The 12,127-nt window shown below is 45.4% G+C and overlaps 1 protein-coding gene across 1 annotated transcript; it reads right to left on the reverse strand.

Annotated features, from left to right (window-relative positions):
- Positions 1 to 590: 590 nt before the first annotated feature.
- Positions 591 to 11,112, reverse strand: LOC103375186 (calmodulin-regulated spectrin-associated protein 3-like; the record flags this gene model as incomplete). Its single annotated transcript, XM_008305396.1, is given in 16 exon segments — positions 591 to 920; positions 1,084 to 1,202; positions 1,632 to 1,747; positions 2,223 to 2,322; positions 2,405 to 2,677; positions 2,818 to 2,953; positions 3,036 to 5,406; positions 5,684 to 5,714; positions 5,826 to 5,887; positions 6,609 to 6,660; positions 6,785 to 6,878; positions 8,545 to 8,684; positions 9,079 to 9,217; positions 10,195 to 10,242; positions 10,812 to 10,847; positions 11,026 to 11,112. Coding segments are annotated over 16 exon segments (4,134 nt in total), but the record flags the coding sequence as incomplete, so codon positions are not given.
- Positions 11,113 to 12,127: the final 1,015 nt, after the last annotated feature.

Consider the following 12,127-nt stretch of genomic DNA (forward strand, 5'->3'; position numbering starts at 1 on the left):
ACAAATGTGCTTAAATTCACCCGCTAACAGTAGAATTGACTTCGTACAAAATAAAAAAAAGTCCTGTCAGTCACTCTGACACAAAGGCATTTTCTCTGCTGTTTGGCTTCATGTATAAAACTGGTGTTTTACTGAAGGACTTCAGTCCACAGAACCGGAGAGGGATCAGACAGTAATCATACGTTTCCTGTTTTTCAATAAACAACTCAGTAATGTTTTCTTTCAAAAGAAAAAAAAGTTTGTACTTCAAACAATGAAAGCATATGCAATGAGACTTTTTAAAAGTAACTCTTCCATGTGGAATTTAAATCTTACAAAAACCTTCCTCTGTATAAGTGTTACTGTTCTCTGAAAGTTGTGCTGTTCATGTTTTCATGCACATAAAGGGGAGTACAAATACTCGTCTAATATTTTGTGTTTCTAATAAAATCCGAGGGCAATAGAGGTAAGTTGTACTGATGCACACACACGCCTAAAGGCCTATCTGTGTACGTATAAATAACTGCTCTTGTGTTTGACTACAGCTTTTCACTGTATTATAGTGTAATTATAGTGTTTTCTATAATCGCTGTGAGGCTGTGTTGTGATCCTCACTTAGAAATGACTGCCTTCTTAGTAATACTTGCTCTCCTGCTTCCTCCTCCTCCTGCTGCTCCTCCACCTTGCCAAAGATGACTTGGGATGGTGAAGGCGTCCACACTCATGCCCATGGTTTTAGAGGGAATGGCACTAAACTGCTTCCTGTCTGAGCTGTATTTGTAGATGGATTCCACCTGGGCGGAGCTAACAGTCCGTGGGCCCACGCCGGTCAGTCGCACCATCTCCTGGGAGTCGGGGTTCATGGTGTACACACCTCTGAACTGACAGCTGGAATCACGGAAGAGGATGAGGAAGTGGTTCGCAGGACTCTTCTCCATCTCCTGAAGTTGGAACAAAGTGAAAGTAAGAGAAAGAAAAGATCATATTGGTTTTGGTTAACATTTGCTCATGCCTACAAATACGCACACATCACAGTATTCACAACAACATTTAAAGGTTTCATTTCATGGATTTTACTGGTAGCAGTGTCCAACAGTGTTCTACCTCGACTATCTTGTTCTTTTGTGTCTCGTTGACCTTCCCAGCGAGGCAGCAGCGAGACAGAGCGTTGTGAATAATGAATTTGTTGGACTTGAAGCTCGGTTCTTTGAAGAGTTTTGGACCTGAAAATACAAACAAAGGCACGGTTGTTGTTGCATAGACTTGCACTGCATTCAAATCCCATAATAACCTGATAATCAGTACGCTACAAATAGCATGCAAAGTGTTTTAAGATGTCTGAAAACTTAGTGTGAACCCAATAGTTTGCAAAGTGCATAGTAGTTTACAGCATGCAAGCACGGGACACTATGCTGACATAAATATAGTAGTGACACAGAAAACAGACAATGATAGACAGCAGCCACGGCAAGTCAGCTGTAACGTCTATAAGTCCTCAATTAAAATTTAAGAGTAAGGTTTCATTTTCCACTGAGATGGAAAGTGAGGTGCTACTACGCTGAGTAGTGCATCTAAAGTGTATAATATGAGATTTTGAATGCAACCTTGGACACTGCACAAGAACTCAAGACCTGTTGTGTTCGGTGTTGTACCTGTGTATTCTGGGGCAGGTGAGGTTCCATTGGAACCAGATTCCCAGTCCTTATCTCCATTCTGGTTTACCAGTTTGCTTGGTGTCACACATCCTGAAGGTGAATCAGGGCGGATGCTGGAGAAAATTCCAAAAGAAAAACCAAATCCATGAGCCCTTGTTTCAGTATATATGACAGCAGAATGTAAAACCGTGAGCAGCTCATTAGAACTCATTCATTGTACGCTTGAGGCTGAGACCTGAGGTTTCGCTGCCACCAACGGCACTCGGCACCCAACAGATATCATCAGATGGAAGCCGCTTGAGGCCTCATATGTTGTTACATTTCTACCTTAATTTTACATTATCTCATATTTTATATTCATTTTTACTCTGAAATAACTTCAACAATGTTTCAGCATCCTAACAATGCTACTGCCATTAACTACATTTCAGATATTTCAAGCTCAATAACACAGGTGGATTAAAAAGAGGGACCAAGCAACTGGCGAGCCAAACATTACAGCCACCTCTCAAGCTTTGCTAAAACTGTGGCTAAAATATGTTCGAATGCGAGCTACAGATGATACAGATGAGCTATGCAGCAGAGTACCTGTGTGGTTTCTTTGTGGATCCACTCCCACTGTTTCCAGGCTCATCTGTGGCTGCCAGGTTGAGCGAGGAGTGAGAGTAGACTTTGGTCAACTTAGAGGCTGAGGAAACAAACATTAAAACAGGTCAGTCATTAAAATAATCTACAAACTGTTGACCATTTGTTTTCACTTTTGACTTTACCAGTTGCTCCCTTGGCTGGACTCAAAGACAGCTTTGTTTCCTCTCTGGTCATGCTGCGAGGTCGGGACCGGGCTTTCTTAGAGGAAGATTTTCCTTGACCGGGGACTTTCTGTTTAAGCACTTTGTCCAGGTCCTCCATGATTCTGAGCTGCTGCCGCCGTGCGTACTCCCCTCTTGTGAACTCTCCACGGCGAGCTGGAGTAGCCGGAGGTGTGAGGGAAGGTGAGGTTGTTCCTACTGGAGGTGTGTTGGAGGGAGATGCCACTCTTTTGTCTGGTCTGAAACCAACCCAAAGGAGTTCTGTTACTTTTCCATGCATGCAGCTCAGGTTTGAATTTGTTCATCGACAAATTTAGGAATTGCAACGTTTGGAGACAAAGAATTCAGTAAGTAATAACTTTGATCATAAATACTGTTTGTGTGTTACCTGTTTTCCCTTTCTTGCTCGTGCCACTGTCTCCTCTTCTTCAGCTCCTCAGTTCTCTTCTGCTGTCTTTCCAACAGCAGTGCTCTGCGCTGGGCCATCTCTCCTTCACTGTGGACCTCGTCCTACAACCACACCAGCACATGATTATTTGTTCAGCTGTCAGGACAGAATTCACGCGCAAAACAAACTTTTGTAAGCACTCACCGTAAAGAAGAATCCAATTCCTCCTCTGGCTCCCGCTTCATTCTGTTCTCCACTTGGTTCCAAAGTTTCAGTCTGTCTTGTTTGATCTTCTTTGGATTCAGTTGGTTGTTCTGGTAAATCCTCAGCTGCCATGGCCAGATTTAGTTGCTCTATGGGATCCAAGGGTTCTGCAGCGAGACCTCTAGCAGGTTCCATCGCAGATTCTGTGTGATCGCTCATAGAATCAGAGGAAAACTCCTGCCCCTCATCGGTTGGTTCATCACTGCCCCCTGCTGGCCCCCCAACAGATGACAACGACACCTCGATCAGACTGCACCGCTTCCCGGCACCTCTTCCTCCTTCACCTCCTGCGCTGTACGCAGCAGACAGGGACAAAGTCTCGCTCTCAAATGAGCACTCAGAAGGAGCTCCAGAGCTGCTGCCACCAGTCGCCCTCGGACGATCTTGTCTGGGTTGTGGCAAGACCGGCAGCCCTCCGACTGCCTCTGCATCTTCCTGCTCCAACTCCAGGCTGAACTGAGTGGGAGTTTCACTCGAGGCGGTGTCTGAGGTGTTCTCGTCAGGCTGTGGCTGCTGGGTAGGCTGAGGAGACTCCTGAGGAGTCCTGGGCCCACCAATACGGAACGAAGAGGCGGTCTGTACCTGACACTTGCTGGGGGACACACGCCGGAGGTGGGGCAGTGTGTCCACATTCTGGGTTGGTGTCAAGACACGATTGAGTGGAGGGAACTTGAGTTCAGACGGCCGTGGGTGGGGCTGATGATGGGAACGCGGGTGGTGTTTGGGGCTGCGGGGAGTTGAGGAAGCATGAATCTTGGTGCGAGGAGCTGGGCACGAGGAAGAGATTGTAGTTTTTGGGGAGCTGGACGAGGTAACACCATGAGAACGCCGTGATGGGGAAGAAGCAGAGGGACTGAGACCACCAGGAATAACCCATGCTTTACTGGTGGTCCTGGTCGGCGTCTTTGTCGGGGTTCTTGGCGGTGTCTTTGTTGGAGTGTGAGGAGGGGTTTTGGGTGGTGTTTTGGTATTACTTCTAGGTGTTGATTTTGGAGCGGTTTTGGGTGTGTTTCTGGGTCTTTGGTTGCTCATGAGCTGCTGCTGCTGTTCGGTAAGTTTCTGCATGTCCTTCTGTAGCGACTGCAGGGCTTCACTCAGTTTCTGCACCACTTCATTGTATTCCACCAACACACCTTCACCGGGTTTCTCTGCTCCTTTTTCTTTCTCTTCTCCTTTCTTACTTTCAATAGAGAATGTGACCTGCTTCTCTAACCGAGGAGGATTGGAAACAGATGCCTTCTCCTTTTCCTTCTCTGCATCTTTCTCTTTTTCTTTCTCTTCTTTCTCCTCTTCCTGTTTCAACTGTTCCTCCATTCGAGTGAGACGCTCCTCCAGGGTCAGATTGTCCTCCTCTGCTCCCTCCCCTCCTCCCTCTCCTTGCTCTCTTTTCAGCTGAAGGAAAGCAGTTTTACCTAGCCTCTGTCTGTGTTTGGCAAAAATGGCTTCGATCCGTCTTTTTTGGGCTTCAATGCTTTTGCGTTTTTCCTCAAGACGAGCTCCCAGCTCCCAAGCCTCAGAGCCCGGTTCAGGGCCTCTGGGACCCGGACTCTCCTGGCGACCAGGTGCCCCTGCTGGGGTGGAGGGTGTGTGCGGAGTTCCTGGGGTTGTTGGGGTCGGAGCAGAAGCGGAGTCTTCCCCAGTAGCAGCAGGATGTCTCCTTCGGCTGTCTCGTCGCTCAGCAAAGCTCGTCATTCGTGGACTGTTGCTGGTGCTGTGGTTTCCCTGGCGACCATTACTGGGTCGCATGTTACCTGGGGCATTCCTAGGAGCATCATCTGAAGCTTCAGAGGAGTCGACGCTGCCATCTCGTAGCACAGAGTCATCATCACGTGACATATCAGAGCTCCGTCCTGATCTCTCCCTCCTCTCTGGCCTTCCTTGCCTCTCAGAATCACCCACTTCTCCTCCGACTGGCCGGCAGAGGACTCCAGAGCGACAGGGGGCAGAGCTACTGAGCTGGGGATTATCCTCTTCAGGGGAGTGCAGGAAGAAACCTGCAGGGGCTCCTTCGGGGCGTAACCTGGGCTCTGGTCGGCTCACCAGCACCCCTCTCCCAGTTTTCTCAATTGTCCGTCCTTTCTTCCGATCTTTGCTCCCGGGTGTGTGGACCACCTGTAGCGCCTCCTCAATGGTTGGCAGCTCCCCCAGTGGTGCCGTGTGTGCATAGGGGCCCCAGGAAGACCGCTGCAGTGGAGCTGAAGCGCTGACCAGGTGACTGAGGTCTTCTGGAGGGCTGTAGGGGACACGAGTCATCCCTGCTGATGTCACCGGTGAGCTCATTGCAGGGATGCCGGTGGTGAGGCTGTCAGTGCTGACAGAGCGAAAGACAGAATCTATTGGGTTTCCCATGACAATGTCAACATCACTGTCCAGGCCAAATGGGATGCTGAAAGTCACTGCTGACAGAGGACGACTGCAGAGAGGTGGGTGACGACGAAAAGATGCACAAATGGATGGGTTTTGCCAACGAGTATGAAAAAGCAGAGACCACAGAAGCCAAAGTAAGAAGATTAAAAAAATTAAGATAAAACATGAGTGCAGCACAACATTTACGATAGAAACCACATACAGAGTTTTAGTGTATCTACCTGATCTGCTTCTTTGTCCAACTTTTGTTTTCTGCAAAAAAACATTAGAAACAAATACGTCTTTAAAAGTCAAATGTAACAGTGATTGTATTGAGTTCAAATCCATAATAATAATACATAGAATGAATGCAGTATTTCTCACCAGGTGACACTGGGGAGCAGATGGGCACGAAGGGTTGTTTGAAGATGAAGGAAGGAGAACCACTAAAAACAGACAACGTGGTTAAACGACAGCAGATCTGAAAGGTTTCACTGGAACATTTCTGTGTTGAAGTTTTGATTCAAAGCTTGAAACTTGTGGCTACATTTCTCCATTCACTCTTTTAAAAGTTTATGGAGGGTTTCATCTGGTTCTGCCTCAATAAATCCTGTCGTATTTTAGGTTCAGTCTGGTTTATGACAGATTCTTTATCAGACTGACTTTTTACTTCTGATTGGATTTTGTGTGTGTGTGTGTGTGTGTGTGTGTGTGTACCAGAAATGATGAAAAAGTTCTGATACGGTTCGTGGCGTGCCTGTGCAGAGTGTTTGCACCATGTGCGGGCAGTAACTGTCACAAGTCAGGAAGCTGTGTTACATTGCTCTAACCACAGCTGGACCTGTGGTAGACACATTTTTGTGACCACTTCTAGGTGCACATTTACAATTTCTTAATGGACCTCAAACTGGGGCAGAGAAAAACCATCAAATTCTGTGTCGGTTAGCAACCCAGAATGAGTTAATGCTGACATTTTTACATAACAAATCACACAACAGGACTTCCACAGAGCATTAAAAGTGATGCAGGAGCACTGGGAGTGGTGTCTGAAGATTGTTGGTCAACTTTAAATCAGAGGTGGTTTTTGAAATGTTCAGATACAGTCTCTGAACATCTTGATAACTCCTCCTATATGTGGGCAGGATGGTGTTAATTGGATGCTGGTACCTGTTGCTGTTTCCACTGACGGGACTTGTACAGTCTAGTAACCCTGAGACATCTGAAAGATACAGAAACACTTCAGTTCTAGGGTCTGTTGATCAGTGTGATCTTCATAAAACATGCACAAAGCCAGTATAACAATAATAGAGAGATGTTCTTATCAATGTTGCGAAGTCACAAACCTGAGAGGTCAATGGGTTGTAAGGGCTGCACAAAGTCAGGCTTCTTCACCTCAAACCACTCCAGCAGCTCTGCCATGAAGCTCATGATGTTCAGCTGTGGAAAAGAGCTTGTTAGCTACCAGGAAGGGAGGAGACTAACATATGCATAGATTACAGAGGCCACGGTGACTTTAAAGAACAGGATAAACTCACAGACTGTCAATTTTATGCACAATATTGCAGGATGACATCATGCCAAAGAGCACTGCATGGAATGTAGACAATCACATTTTAAAGAACTGTAAACTCCTGCATATGCTGCCATCTAGTGGTTACTTAATGCTTTCTCTGGTCTACACTCATCCCTGTGTACCGTGGCGCAATGCTTCATCAGAGCTGGGTGTAGTAAAAAGACAATGAACAGACCACACCAAGCTGAAATGATGGGCGTGGCTTAATCTTTCAGCCCATCAGCATAAGTGCATCAATAACTTTCCCACAGAGAGAATTAAATGTGTTGGTGTGGAGTGCTTTTTAAACACATGCTTTTAAACAAACTTTTTTTCCCCCTGTCTGTACAACTTAAGCCTTCTCTGGATTCCTTTTGCTCCTGTCACAGTTTTAATCACTCTAGACTACTTTTACACTGCAGTATAAAGTCCTGCTCATCTGTGGAAACAGCACAAGCATGGCTACAAGTAGAGAGAACTCACAAATGTCTACTATCCAGCATGACACAGATCTAATTAATTTTTTTAAATTATCTATCATAAAAAACATACTTTGATTGCTTGTTTTACAAAAATGAAAAAACCTCAAATCCACACATACAACATTTTTTTAAGGGCCCACACATGTCACCAATTCTGGCAAACAGTAACTATACATCATCCATCCATCATCTATACACCACTTAATCCTCACTAGGGTCATGGGGGGCTGGAGTCTATCCCAGCTGACTCAGGGTGAAGGCAGGGGACACCCTGGACAGGTCACCAGTCTATCACAGGGCTACACTTAGAGACAGACAACCAAGCACACTCACATTCACACCTACGGACAATTTAGAATCACCAGTTAACCTCAACATGTTTTTGGACTGTGTGGGAGGAAGCCGGAGAACCCGGAGAGAACCCACGCTGCACGGGGAGAACAAACTCCACGCAGAAAGATCCCGGGTGTCCTCACCGAGACGCAAACCGGCGACCTTCTTGCTGCGAGGCAACGGTGCTAACCACAAAGCCACCTTGCAGCCGTAGTTATACATACTAATTATATTTTACTACTGACACTTTTATTTGCTTCTATGCTGCTCTGTATGAACACAGCCTGCAGTTCAGCTGAAAAGTCTCTGAACCTTTGCTATGTGACTGTTGGTCACAGCTGAGTCACTCATGCTTCACTGTGTCACTGAAGACTGCAGAAGTTTTTGTTGTTTAGAGAATCAGATTAGAACAAACGGTTTCTCTTTGGTGAACGTTTAAATGAGACATATAGAATAATGTGATTTTGATGAATTATCATCAATTTAAGCTTAAATTTGGTTATTTTTCTCACACAATGACATGTCACAGATGAGCAGCTCCAGGACCACTGGACAGTTGATAAGGTGCTGAGTCGTTTGATTTTTACAGTTTGTAGTTTAGATAAACGCTGCAGTTTTGGGCAATTTTGTAAAAGTTAACATGACGTTCAAACTAGATGGCAGGTTTTGGATTTGAGTTGCAATTTAAGAGCATGAAAGTTTCTGTATTAACTAACTCCAACCTCATAATGCTTACATGCAGAGCGGGTGGAGCGTAGAGCAGGTCCTCCACAGCGAGGGGGCAGCAGCACTGCAAGCTGCTCTCACAAAACTCTTTGATCAGCTGCAGGTTGTAGAGACTGTCAGCCACTGACATGGTGTCCTTCAGACACACATCTGGAAGGAGCAGATAAAGGACAACATTAATATGCAGTGTGTAGTTTTTATTTGCATGTGGACACGTGTGTCAGCAAAAAGCTATCAAATACAACTGCTTGAAATGAAATACCACCACAACAGATGCTCTTTGACCCTCTAAAATGCTTTGAACAACAAAGTTCTCTCTGGTTTTATGAATTCAATGATTACACAGAACTTTTAATAATGAAAATTCAAAGAAATGCATTTATTTAACATATCACATGTTATTGGGTTTGTTTTTTTTTAAATGTTGTTGGTCCATCATTTAAGGTGTGGAGTGTTTTGGAAGCATACATCGGCCAAGTATAAATATTTCATCATCCAGTCTCTACAGCTATGTATGTGTGCTAGCGTTTGAGTTGATGTGTACCCTCTAGAGGCAGCAAGCTGGGGCAGTAGTAGTGCAGCACAGCAGCTATTGCACAGCCATTAGATAGATCTTTGACCGCAGAGACCAGAGGGAAAGTAGGAGTCAGCTTAGACTGCACTTTGTCCTTCCTGTAGCGGATCTAGAGAAGAAAAGAGAGGAAAGGAGGAGGAAGTCAAGAGAGGTGGAAACAAAGACGATGGGTTTGGCAAAGAGAAAAAAAAAGCAAGTGAGAAAGAGAAGGGAAGAGAGGAGAGGTCATAAGAGATGGGCAGACAGAAAATTTCAAAAAGGAAACACATCTAAAGGTTATGCATAAATACAAGTTATGTTTAAAGAGATTTCAAACAGGCTTTAAGGTGGCAAAGGAAATATAAAACCAGCCAGGACTGTCTTTCCATCAGGAAAGAAATAAAAGCATTGACTCAAAGTGTGAAGCCAGCCAAACTCCAGGAAACCCACAGAAATGAAGCACAAGACCAGTGATGCCTCAATTAATAAAACACTTGCACGCATACACACACACCAACCAGAAGGTGCAGTGCAAAGGTTAAAAAAGACATTGCAAAAAACAAAAGAAAAGAAAAAAAATACACAACAGAAACATGTAAGTGAAAATGAGGATGTTTGTCCTCCGGTGTCCATGCAGCAGAAACAGGCACTGATGACACTGTGAGCCTTCATTTCTGATCAGCTAAACACTATACAAAAAAAAATAAAACTGAGAAAAGTGAATTTTGCATCTCTCAAAACAAAACAAAAGCTGCACGTCTCAGTGCATCAAGCTAACTGTCACACAGCCTTGTTGGAGGAGGACGAGGATGAAGAGTTCAGTAGCATCCAGTCTTATCATGCCTCCTATAACATGGCTTTGTAACGCAAAAAACAAAACTGAATAAATATGGATAAACTGTGTTAAAAGCTAATGAGGTTTTATTGATCCATCCAGCCTCGGGGTTGGAGTGGCGATTAGTCTGCAGTCAGTCAGTGAGCCAGTCATTGGTCGACAGCGTGGGTGAGGTGTGGCGATTGGTCGGTCTGTCAGTCAGTCGAGTGCGTTGCTACGGGAGACGAGGAGGAGGAGGAAGGGTGAGAGAAGAGCGAGGGGTTATACGTTACCACTGGTGGCTTATTCCCCGACTCCTTCAAACAAAAAGCGATAGCATGCTGGATGGGGGATGGCAGAGAGAGGGAAACAAGCATAAATGACAAGGGGGCCGCTCATCATGGGAACCGCCACACCACAAAGTCACATGGCACTGCTCGGGGAGAGAGGAGCCACGCAGGAGGAGGAGGAAGAGGAGGAGGAAGAGGAGGAGGAGAGGAAGGGGGCAAACAGAGAGGGCACAGAGGTCTTTAAAAAGTCATTTCACCTCCCTCCTCTCCAGCATCTCCTCCTCCTCCTCCTCACCCCTCGGCTCTGATATTCTGGCCATTTTGAGATGAAACTGATGACTGAACGTAACAAAGTCAGAAACACCCAAGTGTCCAAAACATCATCAGCTGATAATAACAATAATAAGCAGTTACAGGACCTATCAGGCATCTAATCGGTCAGTTTATAAAGGTCAGCAGATACTCAGACAATATAACCGCTCTACACAAAGGCACTTTTCATGAAGGGGGGGGGGAGGGGACAGATAAGAGGTATGTGTGGCATTTCCAGCAGGCACAATAATGTCAGCCATAGCAGATGGACAGACAGAGGGAGATAGACAAGAGAAGAGTACACTTACGGGGACTAGCTTCCAGTACCAACGGGTGGACTGACACTGCCAGAGAGCAAACAATGACCAGACAAACCAGGGGAGAGAACAGAGAAGCAGAGCAGGGTCGATGTTAGAAGCTCCAGCAATGAGACACGGTTGCTTTAGAGCAAATTATCATGCATGTGAGTATACTTGTATGTGTGTGTGTGTGTGTGTGTGTGTGTGTGGGAGGTGTTTTTACCGATTCCTGAACAGGTTGCAGGTCTGTACACGTCTGAGACTTGGGGGGCTCCTCTTCTTCTGTGCTTTCTCTCAACTTCTGGTTCAACTGCAGTCACAAGACAAACGCCATTAAAGAAGAACTACACAGTGAATATTTTGTTGGTTAGCTATGATTTTCTGGTGATATGTTATTTTTTTTGCATGTTTCATACATTAGCTGCGTTCTCTCTTGTGTGAACGCAGCTTCTGTGTCTCTTTCCACTCTTGTTTGTGTAAAAGAGGCCCGCTTGACCCTGAAGTTTTGCAGTGCTCAGGAGGCTTTATCTTCTCACTTGAAGGACCACACAAATAATTCTGTGGAGGCCTTGAAGTTCCTCGCTGGTGGAACAGTTAGACAAAACCAGGGGAGACTGACTCCTTGTTATTTCTCCTTATCTGGGAGGCAAAGACAAACTGTAAGATTGCGTCTGACTTTACACCTTTGGCTCTTGTCTTGGGAAGGCAGGAGTTCCATTTGCACACATGTGGGGCTTTTTGGGGGCAAGAAATAACACTTGCTCTGTGTTTTATTGAAGTTCCACGACATTTATCTTTTAGGAGAATGGTACCTACAACAGCAAGAAAAGCTGCAGTGCCTACCTGTTAAAAGGCCTTCACCCACATATTACCCAAAACGTATCGACTGCACACACGATCATCTCTACAGTCAGATAGTCACACCTGGAAAAATGAATCCTAGTAATGACCAAAACGATGAGTTTATATGACGATTTCCAGCTCCACTGTTGTTGCAGCTGATACAAGTCAGTGAGTGAAAACAGAACCAGAGACAACAGGAATGAGAGCCTACAGAATGTATGCATATTAATATAAAGTCAAATGCTAAGAAATATTCAAGCAAAGACAAAAAAAAGGGAAGAAAAATCAAAAATACTAATTTTAGAGTGACAAATTGAATTAAAGCTGCAATCGGCGATGGACGGGTCCTCGCCCTACGCTTGTCGGCCTTTGCGCACGGCGGGGTGTGGGGCAAACCTGCTCCGGGCAGGACTGTGATCCGGCATGTCGAGTTTGGGGCAGATCGGAGCAAGTGTGGCCTAGTTACGAGCCACTTCCTGTTT

Source organism: Stegastes partitus, unplaced genomic scaffold (genome assembly GCF_000690725.1).
Source record: "Stegastes partitus isolate 25-593 unplaced genomic scaffold, Stegastes_partitus-1.0.2 Scaffold2494, whole genome shotgun sequence".
Lineage (NCBI taxonomy): Eukaryota > Metazoa > Chordata > Actinopteri > Pomacentridae > Stegastes > Stegastes partitus.